General features: G+C 36.8%; 1 protein-coding gene across 1 annotated transcript in view; it reads left to right on the top strand.

The window, feature by feature from the left end:
• Nucleotides 1-12341, top strand: part of VCL (vinculin) — a gene marked incomplete at its 5' end in the record, with an annotated part of 52651 nt that overhangs the window by 17200 nt on the left and 23110 nt on the right. The window contains 4 exons of the mRNA XM_084264606.1: nucleotides 5156-5306; nucleotides 7222-7330; nucleotides 9455-9577; nucleotides 9841-10001. Of these exons, the coding sequence (XP_084120732.1) occupies nucleotides 5156-5306; nucleotides 7222-7330; nucleotides 9455-9577; nucleotides 9841-10001 (544 nt within the window). The remainder of the gene's footprint in view (nucleotides 1-5155; nucleotides 5307-7221; nucleotides 7331-9454; nucleotides 9578-9840; nucleotides 10002-12341) is intronic.

Genomic DNA, 12341 nt, shown 5'->3' with positions numbered 1-12341 from the left:
TTTAACAGAGAATGTGGTGGTCTCAGTCTTTTCTGTTAATTTGGTTGGTGGAGAAGTGTGAATTTATCAATATAAGCAGCTGATGCATGATGTAAGTGCCTGGAAATCCAAGACATTTGAAGAGCAGTGACTGATGCTCTTAATTCCCTGGCCACTGACAACATCTCGCTGAAGTGACTTTGCCCTGCTACCTATTGAATGTAGTATGACCTCTCTATTAGTGTTGTCCAGTGTGTTCAGAATGACTGAATACTTGACTGTATTCCCAAACACAGAACAGGCATTTATTTAAAACAAGAAAGCATTGAGGCAACTAAGATGATACTAAAATGGATGACAGAGATGATGTCGAAGGAGAAAATTTCTGTCAGGCAGTGAAAAAAGACTTAAGTTTGTTGCATTCTAAGTTGGCAACATTATTTTAAAAAATACTTGGAACCAGCTAGTATTAGTGTAAAAGTTCAAGAATGAGTGAAGTAGCTGAATTGTTAGTCAAGTACAGTCTCTCACTTGAGAATACCTGGTATGTCAGTCTAGGAAAATCTGGAAAACAGGATGTCTATGTGTCTGGCATACTTTAGGAGCAAATGACTAGAAATTCTATACTAGAGAAGCGAGTTAACAGATCCTAAATACATATGACTTGCTTTAGTAAATTGACAGTGTTTCTGTGTAGGGAAATTCTCCCTTATAAATCTGTTGATGTTTGAAATATCGCAACCAGGGATAAAGGCAGTCCAGGTGATACAGTATGCACTGATTTCTAAACTTTTTGTCAAAGTCTGAAGAATTAAGAAAATTAAGTAGCCACAGGGTAATAAAAAAAGTTCTTGTGTGGAAAAGAAAAAAAAAATGAAAGTGAAAGGAAAAATTACATAGTTAACCCTGACAAGTGTCAGAGGTAATCAGTAGGGCTCTAGGGATCTCTGCTGGGATTGTGCTTTTCACAATGTTGACAAATGCCCCAGAAACCAGGATGAGCTGTGAGTTCAAAGCACTTGCTGATGACACAAGGCCTTGTATTGGGCTAGTGAGATTAATGGATGACACTGAGAAATTACAGCAGGACCTTATTAAACTGAGTTATTTGATATTAAGTGGGGATGAAATTATTTTGAAAGATCTAGTGTTGCACACATGGGAGAGCAGCAGATCTAGTGTCAGATAGGATGATTGATTCTGAACTGACTGGTACCAACAGAGAGTGATGTTTCAGGGCTGTGATAAGTTGGTGAGAGCATCTATTATGTGCTCAGTAGTGTTCAAAAAGTAAACCAAGTGTTAGGTTTATCAGCAAAGGGTGAGAGACCAAAATGTCACTTTGTATTGTTCTGCCACACTTTGAATACTGTTGTCCCCAAATTTTAGAAAGGCTGTCGTAGAACTGGAAAAAGCTCATAGAAGGATTTCAAGGACAACCAAAGGTATGGAATTACTTCTGTATAAGGCAAAGTAAAGTCAGCTGGAATTTTTCAGCCTGGGAAAGGTAACAGAGTGAATTGGGGCCCTCAAAAAGGTCTAATGAAATATGAGTTGCATTGAAAAGTTAGAAGCTTGCACTTTTCTTCCTGTAAGAGAACTTGATGAGGGCGTTGCTTTAAGTTAGTAGTTTATCATTCAGTAATAGAGAGAACTTCTGTGTATCAGAAGTCATGCACAGTTAAAATTCTTTATGTAGGTTTGGAGGTTAATAGATAAGAACTTAGAGAAACCCATTGTGGGACATGAAATAGACTGCAGGAAATCCCAAGAACTGAAAATAGTTGGTGGATGGGAGGGCGCTCAGAGGAAGTATGATAAGCACTTATCCTGTTCTTAACCTTTCTTGGGCATTTACTTACAGCTGTGTTAGGAGACAACATACTGAGCTAAATGGCTTTTGATGCAATCCCCTACAGTATCTATTATGCTGTGCTTATAGTCTGTGAGCTTGTTTGGGTGTAGGGGAAGCCAATTTTTATTTTCTTCCTTAAGAGGAATGTTGATGTATTGAAATGAGACCAAAACTTTTTTCTTGCTTCTTGATGAATTGTATACAAACATGTAATTTTGATTGTACTAACTTTCTAGGATGTGTAGAGTTCAAGTAATTTCCAGCTGCTTGTTCACCTAAAGTAAGATGTTAAGGAAAGGAACAATTTTCTTAATTGCTGTGCTGCGACCACCCTTTGTTCAATGCTTTGCATGTTGTGGAGACTTAAATTACTGTAGAAATGTGATATAAGCACTGTTGAATACTACCACATTATGCTGGCTGCAAGAACATTTTCTGCAGCACTTCATGACTTCAAGTGTGATGTAAGGAAAAAGGGGAAACAAAGCTTGTATGTCACAGTAATGAAACCTACTTCATATAGTATTTGATGCTATCCTAGATGCAGCTACGTGAATTGAGAACATACAGTGACCTTTGTGAATGAAAATCTGGAGTTTATATCAAAATGAACTAGCACGTGTTAACAGTTCCTTGTTAACACTATGGAGTGTATTGTCACTGGTCTCTGTTGTAGGGACAAGTAACAGTTATAGGCAAGTTGAGAAGAGGGTCTTACCTGTTCCTGCATTAAAGGATAGGATTTGGATGAAGGAAGTGAAACAGGTGAGAGCTGGTTTGTGGAGTGCTGGTGTTTTATGTTTGTAAGTGTTAGTTCAGGAATTACCATTCCTCTTTAAGGCAGTGCTCCAGCAGAACTTGTACTGGCACATGGATGATGGGATAAGGATCAGTGCACATGTGCTAGCACTACATTCCCCATCCATATTTTCCCCATTCAAAAGGACCACCAGTCTTGAGGGAACCACTTGTTAGAGGATGAGGGAGAAGATCTGCTTAGTAATTTCTAAGACATGCTTCCCTGAAACAGGCTTTGAGGATTCATAATGAATATATATGACGGTAATCTGTACTAGGAGTGTGATTGTACAGCCAAATAATTAATTGGCTGCTGAGAAGCTAGCATGCATCCCTTTGCTTGCTGCTGACACGAAGCACATTGAAACTAGTGACCTATAGTTAAAAAACGCTGTGTTCTTTATCTTAATTGTCTTAATCACTGGGGAGTATGAGTAATGCATATAACTTAAATCAGATGTTTTGCTCTGAGTTCACATTGCTTGTTATACTTCTTGTAAAGAAGGAAAAAAGCTGTACTTTCTAGGTAAAGAATAGAATAACACCTGATTTGCTTACAGTGAGAATAGAAATTTGTCTGCATTTAATTTGCATGTGAAGCCATTTAACAGATCAAGCCATAATTAAAATTTCGTGGCCAAGCTGGAGCTGTGTTATCTGTAATTATGAAATTTAATTTTAATGTAAAATATCTGCTTTTTAAAATTTACATCTCTAGAGCTGTGAATAATCTAAACTGCAGTGAGTTTACTCACTACAACTTAAGTGATTAGAAATTCAAATGAGTGTTATTCAAGTGTAAAAGGTTTTGTCTGGCATAGTTGGGTAAACAACTCTGGGAAAAGCAGAAGTCAATCCGAAAACCTAAGATGGTAGTTAAGATGACACTAACAGGAATGAAGCTGACTACTGAAATTAATAACCTTAGAAATATGACTGATGTCTTCTGCATAAAGAGCTTGGCTGGTGTTAACATAGCTTTATTGTAATCATGGCTCAAAAATAAATATGCATTTTTTAAATTAAGATGAGATTTTTTTTTTTAGCATGTGATATAAACCAGGGAATAGAAAATTCATCATAGTAATGTGTGTCTATTAAGAAGTTAAATGTGTTTTGAGTGTTGTGATTGAATAAGTTGTTACATATTTTTAGTGGTTTGTGTTTGGCTTTTTAATTGAAGTAATGGAATTATTTCCCCCCTCCCAAATTCTGATCTCTATTTTCTACATGTATGCTTTGCAGGAGGAGGAGTGTGTCTGGTTTTTAAACACCACTTTGCTTTTTGTACATTGCATACTCTTGAAATCTGTCAAATGTGTTGGAAAGCAAATACAAAATAGACATTGTACAAGTAAAATGCAAGTTTATCTTTCAGAGTTTCAACTCTGAAAACTGTAAAAGAAAATGCTGAATCTTAGAAACTTTATTTTTCTTAATTATGGTGATTCTGGGGTAATACATGCTTATACCAATTCTTTTAGAAATGAAAAGGCCAGCCTTGAGATAATAATTAAACAGATGACCATGAAACGGAACTGTAGGAAATTAAGTATTTCTAAGCCTGTAGTTCAGAGTGGGCTGAGTAGGTGATTTCTTTAATCCCGTTCTTGGCAGAGTTGAAAAGAATAAATTTGAGAAACAAGCATGGAAATCTAATTTAGTGAAGTCAGTTGTCTTTGATAATACAACTAAGTACACTGCATAGTGATGAGCAGACTGTTCCTGCTGTCTGCCTTGAAGTTGCCCTGTGTTTTCTTAGTTAGTTTTGAGTTACCAATATCTGATGTGTTGAGCAGATGTCTCACTAAAGAGCAGGTTATGATAAGGTCAGCTGGCCCAATTTGATCTACTTTAGGGACTTACTAATTGAAAGCTTTACTTTCTGGAAAAAGTATGTTTTCCTGTAGCAAATATCTTGTATCATTGTTAAATTTAGATGTAACCATGAATATGTGCCATTTGTGTTAACAAGGAACATAGGGGATAACTGTGTAATTTTGCAATAGTACTTAAAAGTATGATAAGAGCGTGTCCAAGTGGTCAGTAGAAAATGGGCTATATGGCAAGAATGAAAAAGTTGTGATAAGAGATAGTATTGCTGTAATAAAGGGGTTTAATGTTTATACAAAACAAGTGATGGCAAGCACAATTGTTCACCCCCAGCTAACAGATGCCCAGCTAATTCCAGAGCTGCACTCATGCCCTTAGCCAGTTTTTTTGCAGGTTATATATGAAGCTTGATATCTCATAGTATGGATTAACCCTTTGGTCAGTTTGGGTCAGCAATCCTGGCCATGTCCCCAAACAGCTGCTTGTGCACCCCCAGACTTCTCACTTGACTCAATAGGAACATTGCATGCAACAAAAAAATGTTATCAGTGTGTTTTCAACATTATTCTCCTCCCAAGTCTAGAACACAGCACTACACCTGCTACTAAGCAGAAAATTAACTCTATCCCAGTTGAAACCATGGCATCATCTGGACAGAAACTAATCTGCAAACTTTGTGACTTTCCACAGAGTGGAGAATGCCTGCACCAAACTTGTTCGGGCAGCCCAGATGCTGCAAGCAGATCCTTATTCAGTACCAGCTCGTGACTATCTAATTGATGGATCAAGAGGCATCCTTTCTGGAACGTCAGACTTACTTCTGACATTTGATGAAGCGGAGGTAGGAATTCCCACATAACTGACATAGGTATCTGCACAGCAGTGTAACTAATTATTTATCAGTAAGTATCCTCCTAACTGAATTAGCTAATCTGAACTCTTGAGTAGATGAATGTGGTTTTGTTTTAGCTTGAAAACAAGCTAAAGTATATTTTGCATTCCTATGTCAGGAGGAGCTTAAGCACGTTGCTTTGTTTTAAAAGCATCTCCGTACGACACAACGTTCAGACATTGCCTGTGATTCTTCCTCAAAGTGGCCAGATCCCATTAACCTTGTCTTGTATCTTCCTGACACTTTTCTGTATTCTCCTCCCCATTACTTATCTTTATATTCTTGGTGTCCCGTTACTGAAAAGCCCAAGGCCACTTTGGAACATGTCTGCCCAACTCATCAGCTGTGGCAATTTAATTGGCCTTGGAGCATGGGAAGTAATACAAGTTTGGGCTGTGTGGCTGGTCAGCCGGCAGAAGAGTTCTGATAGATGTCACAGATGGTACAGTTTGGTTGCTGTACATGCCAAAAAGTGGCTCAGAGGTGCTGTTTGTCCTCAGGTAGCCAAAAAGCCGGAGTTGCAAGGATTCTTTAAAAAGGAGGTTAAGAGTGTCTTATATTTGAAAATGTTTTTGTTACAAGCCTAGTCATGAGCTCTTTCTGGGAATGTGGAGCCTTGCACATTTCCACATAACAAATATACTGGTATGGGGAAATGGAGTTCAGAAAGTTACAAACACTTGTTCATTCCGAGTGTAACTCATGCAACAGTCTGTTAATCTATGAAATTGTTACTCCTTGTAGTCTTCTGAGTAGTCTAACATGGAATTTTTGTCTCATTTAAACAGCCCATGGTACTTTTAGCATGTTCTTCTGAAATGAGAAGGCTGTGGTATTTCCCTGTGACACTTGTGATTACACACTATGTTAAGTGGTTTATAATAGATACTATGAAGTGTTATAGGACAGAATTGCAAGAGAGTTAATAGTTTTTAATTTCCCTACTTCCAGTGTTTAGGAAATGAGTTGACTTCTATGGAGTTAATGATTTGTTGAATAGTCTCTGACAACTGCATGTTAACCAAAAGAAAAACACTAGCCTGGAATGATCGACTTCTCACAAACCTAACACTTGGCATGTCTCTTCTTCTGTGTTTCAAGTTAAACTAACATTGGGATAAAACGGAAATGAGTTTTAGAGTAAGCTATGATCTTTTCTAGGGAGCGAGCGCTGCATGTGGTTGATATAAATTATTGTTAACTAATTCAGTCTTCATTGAGAATTGTATGTGATGCTGTCAGAAATAATGTGGTTCAGGAAGTTAGAAGACTAACCATTGAACAACTCTGTTTTTTGAATCAAGTATTAATTGAAAAAGTTAAGCTGAGTCAGACATCCAGTGGTAAATACATTCTTCACAGACTTTTCTGGAAAGCTTAAGATGTCGGATCTACCTTTTCCACTGGAATGCAGGCTAATGTTTTATCCATATGTAAGTCTGGTGAAAAACATTTCCTCTGACAGCTTAGAGTTAGCTTTCTATGTAGCTTTGTTTTGTGATGTAAGTTAAATATTTATTCATGAAATTGCAATGAGAAAGTTCAGGCATGCCAGCATACTTAAATGGCCTTCCTTATAACATATTTTCTCAATGCTGTCTTGCATTTATCATACAAAGTGAAACCACTGGAAGTAGGATTTTTGCATCTGAGTAGTGGAATGCTGATTAAATATTGTCTTTGTCAATACAACACTTGTAAGTAATGGCATTGTAGGCAACTTAATCAGTATCCCAGACCTTTGTGAATGCCCATACGTGATGTTAGCAACCGCTATACCTATGCTGTTCTAATAATAGCTTGCATTTCTAATTCAAGTATAACTTTGCTTCCTTCAGTAAATGATGATATGTTCCTTTTTCAGGTCCGTAAAATCATCCGTGTCTGCAAAGGAATATTGGAATATCTGACTGTGGCTGAAGTAGTAGAGACGATGGAGGATTTGGTGACATACACAAAGAATCTAGGGCCAGGTTTGATTTGCTATAACCTATCATAAACATACTAAGTACAGGATTTTCCACAACCTCTTCTCCACCCTCATCCTCCTCCCCAGCACTTTCCTCACCCAAGTTTCAAGTGTTTGGACAATAATAAAGCCGTTGCTTTGAAAGCATCTCTTAGTTTTAAACCAGAGTGAATTGTTACTATTTTCTGATTCACATTGTCTCTTAAGAATGCAGAATAGTCAAGATGTTGGTAAATATGTACTACACAGATAATATATACTTTCCTTTTGATACACTGTATTACATGAGGAAAGTAAGTATGTGTTAGAGTAAAACAAAAAAGAAACAGCTGATAAAGTGTCTACTGAGATAGTTATGTGTAGTAAGACTTTCTTGTAGCAGTATAAGCTAAATGTCATTAACGTCCTAATGAGGTTGCAGAAATAGCAGTCTTACAATACGATACAGATGTTTTACAAGTCTTTTTGTTCATTATTTGATGTTCCTTCACCACTTGTTACTTCACTGTGTTAACTCACACTTTCGCTGGTGGAAGTAAATGATTGGTAAGTGAAGCACTGGGTTACCATCTGCAAATGCTTTCATTTCAGCAAGCATCAAGTAATTTAGGTATCTAACAAAAGCAATATATAATCTAGATGTTGACGTGGCAATGTAAGGAATTAAAGTTACACTGTATATAAACAGAGCAGGAATCTAGTTAAACATTCATATATGTGTATATATATAAAAGACTATAGATGTAGAATAAGAATAACTATCTCATGAAACATCTAACAGCTCTCATTGCATAGTATGTTTGTAGATTATTCTGGTTTTATTTAACATGTTTAGTTTACCCTGTTTCTACATACAAAGACTAAAATTCTGTATGAAGGTACAGTGTTCTATAACTTTTTATGTCCCTTGAAGTTACCGTCAATGAAACAGGTTTTGCCTAATTTTGAATGGGAGAGAATGGAGCAGAAAGGGCAGTCGTCTTTTTCTGTGGAACTTGTTCTCTCCCTTGGTATACAATTTCAGTTACTCTGTGGTCATTGTTTTCATGTCTTTAAAATGGAAGTTTCCCCAAGCTTCTGTTTACTCTATTTGACTCAGTCACAAGCATTTGTGACTTTCCATTGAACCTTGCAGACATAATTTGGATTATATGTATGACAGGGGCAAGATACTTGCCCAACAGCTATTGAGCAAGTGGTCTTAATTTCTTACTAGGAGGCTTGTACCTTTATTGCAAATCTCTAAACTCATGTGGTACTGAAAGAGTAGCTAATCTTGTGCTTCTGGCATGCTTTGGAAGCACTGGATTTGCTTCAGTGAAATGCTTCTCAACACTTACAGCCCATACCCACAAAACTTTTTATGCCTGTAGTCCTCATTCCCTTCAGCTGTATCAAAAGGCACCTGAACTTGACTGTTAATGTGAGCACTATATAAATAACAGGAATATGAGCATGTACACCTAAAATCAAGAAAGTGCTTATAGGTTTTGTGTTGGAAGCAGAGAGAACATGATTAGCTATTTGAGCTTTTGTTACTTGAAAGGGGCTTCTGCAGAGCTTACCCTTCTATGTTGTTAGTGTGGGGATTCTTCTGTTTTTTTAGTATTGTAATTAAAGATGACTTAAATCTTTCTTATATTAAGATGCTAACCACCAGAAAAGTAATTTGGCCAATGAATATGCAGCTTTCTTCCAGTTTTGTCCACTGTGGGAAAAAGATTGGAAATGCATCAGCACCAATTTAATTAGCTGTGTCTAAAAGTTGCACATGTGCTGTGAGGTGAATCTCACAGGTCTTGTCTATTGAAAATACTTTTGCGCCAGAATAAAGTGGGTTTTTTAACCTAAAATATTCCATTATTTTCCTATTTTATTCCTGAGATTTTTAAATCAAAAATTTTGAGGATTCCATTCTATTTTGCATAGTGTCTAGGTTTTGGATCAGTGGCTTCTCTGAAGCATTTGGAATGCATTTTATGTAACAGCTGTTAGTATAAAAATGAAGTTGTAAACTACAGTATAGTTGTCATAACTCATTATGCTTTGTTTTTGTTTAGAAAGCTTAACTGTGCAAATTAGACTTAAATATTTCATTTTGTTATGACCGTGTTTGATTACTCTTTAGGAATGACAAAGATGGCCAAAATGATTGATGAGAGACAACAGGAATTAACTCATCAGGAGCATAGAGTTATGCTGGTAAACTCCATGAATACAGTGAAGGAGTTATTGCCAGTACTTATTTCAGGTATTTCTGCCTCTAATTTTTAATATCGCTCTGAATTGCTGCCTATTTTGAGTTGGAGTTTAAATAAATGTAACAGCCTTGACCACTGCTTCTGTACTGATTGCAAATAATCGTGCTTCTTGTCTTAAAACTACCATGTCCTTGAGATAAAATGGTCCATGCAAAATAAAGTGTACTACCACCATATTAATGCAATAGGAGGTCACCTTGAGCATTGATTGTATCTTGCACACGCCTCTTCCTAATCTATGGTATTTTCACAGCTATGAAGATTTTTGTAACCACAAAAAATTCTAAAAGCCAGGGAATAGAAGAGGCCTTGAAAAATCGCAATTTCACAGTAGAGAAAATGAGTGCTGAGATAAATGAAATCATCCGTGTGTTACAACTCACTTCCTGGGATGAAGATGCCTGGGCAAGCAAGGTATGTGTCACACCTACACTTGTATACAGAAGTCTAACTTTTATCTCCTGTTGTACACTTGTGGGTTTGGGACTGAAAATGTGTATTTGTGCATCAGTTCTGTAAACACTTTATAATCATATTGTATAATCTCTTCAAGGTCAAAGAACATCTTCAGAGATCATTGTGTTAATGTATCTTTCAGAATGAGCTTTCAATAAGCTAAGTTAAAGGAGTGTGACATTTGAAGGTATCTCAGTGGCTACGTAGTCGTATTTGGGAGAGGAAAGTTAATTAAACAGTTACTGTTTTATCCATCAAACTAGTCTTGTAGCCAGGCATTCCTAAGTGAGAATACCTATGATATTTTTCCTAGATGCTACTCGAAAAGCTGGGTTGCTGTCATTCCTTGTGCAACAGGTCTGGAGTTGAGTTTTAGTCAGCTTTTTGGAATCCCTCCTTGAACATCTTGTCCTTTTCCCCCGACCCATTTCTAGTCTGGACATAGGAGTAAAATTCAAGTGTTTGCCTTGCCTCAAAGAAATATGTGCTAGATTGAAGAACCTTTCTGGATAAGTGTGATGTCCCTGAAGCTGGCATATGCACAGTAATGGTTCCGTACAACTCTGTGTTAAGCTGTGAAAAAACTACGGCCGCCTACCTGGAGTTGTGGTCACTCTTAAGTGATACTCACTGAAGATACCAAAAGGTCTGCAGACCATAAAGCAGGTCTGACAGACAGAACAGTAAAAGTGTTATTGTAGGCTTACAAATAAATGTAGCTGTATAATTGAAATTTGTGCCCCCTGCTCCTTTTTTTCTAGTACATTTGAAGTAAATTGGGATTTTGTTTTTTTAAACGTTAGTGCTATGAGCAACAAGTAACCCTAAATATATTTAAAGAAAATACTGAGATCTGATGCCAGACTTATTAACAAATGAAATCTTGCAGAAAGTCTAACATAGATGTAATCTAGGCATTAAAATCACTTTGGCCTATATTGTTTGGCACTTGACCCTTAGTTTGTCTTTTGAGTTATTTTGTCACTATCACTTCCTTATTATGACCACTTTATGCATCTTTGTTTTTGTTCCCCTGTTTCTTACCCTTTTTCTCACCTTTAGAAGGTAAGCTTTCTTCCACACCCTACACATCTACCTTGTACTAAAACCAAAAAAGCATGTATGTGGGATTTTGTGCTGTGTGCAGACTGTGTGCTGTGCAACTTTTTATTTGTGTGCCAGCTGTGACACCATACTTATGTATATACACACACGGAAGTTTTAAAAGGATTTTAATAGCTCTGTCTAGCTGTATGTAGAGCTGGCTGTCACTAAAAGAATGGTAATCGCAAGCTGAACTGCATTTAAGACTGTCTTTCTGAGTCTGATTAGAGTTATCCCAAGATTTTAGAGCACATTCTTGCTGAATGCTTTTGTGTTAATTTATGTTACTTGTTCTGTATAGCTACAAATAAAGGGCCCAGTCATGCAGGAACAAGTTTACTGCATGCTCAGAAAGCCTTATTAAATCAGGAATTTTGTCCATTCCAGAATACTTTTACCAGCAGCCTTCCTGCAGTTCAAATGGTTCTTAAGGAATAGGCGTAAAATCGGAGGTTTAGATATGTGTGTTTTTTCAGTTCTGTTTTGGGTTTAAGTATCCCTGTATCTTACAAAATACAAATTCTACAGAACAAATTCGGAAATTTTTGTTGTTACTGTAACACAAAGTTGGTAATACAGCCACAGAAAATTCTCTTGTTAGTGAGGCAGATTACCAACAATTTTATTAAATGAATTCATCATTGTATTAGCAGTATTTCCAAATGGAAAACACTGGTCATTATGTATAATGTGTAAATGTGTTGTGTGGATGGGGTATAATCAAAGTGTCAGTCTTTGAGTCAAGAAATCTTTTAATGTGTTTTGATTTTTTTGAATTAAGGTGTGCTGACAATTTGGAACTATAGCCCTGGGCATTAGCCAAATAGTTATGGCAAATAATTCAAATTGAAAAATACAGTGGGATGAAAAAGCAGGAACTAATTTGCTAATGGTCACGTATTAGAGACTTTTTCCTGTATTTGCATATATATCTAACTCATTTTTCTGGGAGGGAGAGGGAGGAGCTCTTAACCTCTACTTGAGATTACTGTAGCATGTATTTTGTGTCTGATAGCCAAGGGAAAGGTATTTTTTCCCCATGCTTTTTGGGAGCAAATTAAGGTGTGTTTGGGGATGCACAGGCTTGACTTTTTTATCTGTGCAGTACACACTACTGATGATGTTGGAGTTTGTTTTATATTTATTGTTCTAGCCTATGTTTATACAACCAAGTATTACAAAATCTACCTAGAG

This window comes from Gallinula chloropus (assembly GCF_964237585.1).
Source record: "Gallinula chloropus genome assembly, chromosome: 5".
Lineage (NCBI taxonomy): Eukaryota > Metazoa > Chordata > Aves > Gruiformes > Rallidae > Gallinula > Gallinula chloropus.
The sequence above is the reverse complement of the archived record's forward strand: the minus strand, read 5'-3'. Positions and strand labels throughout refer to the sequence as shown.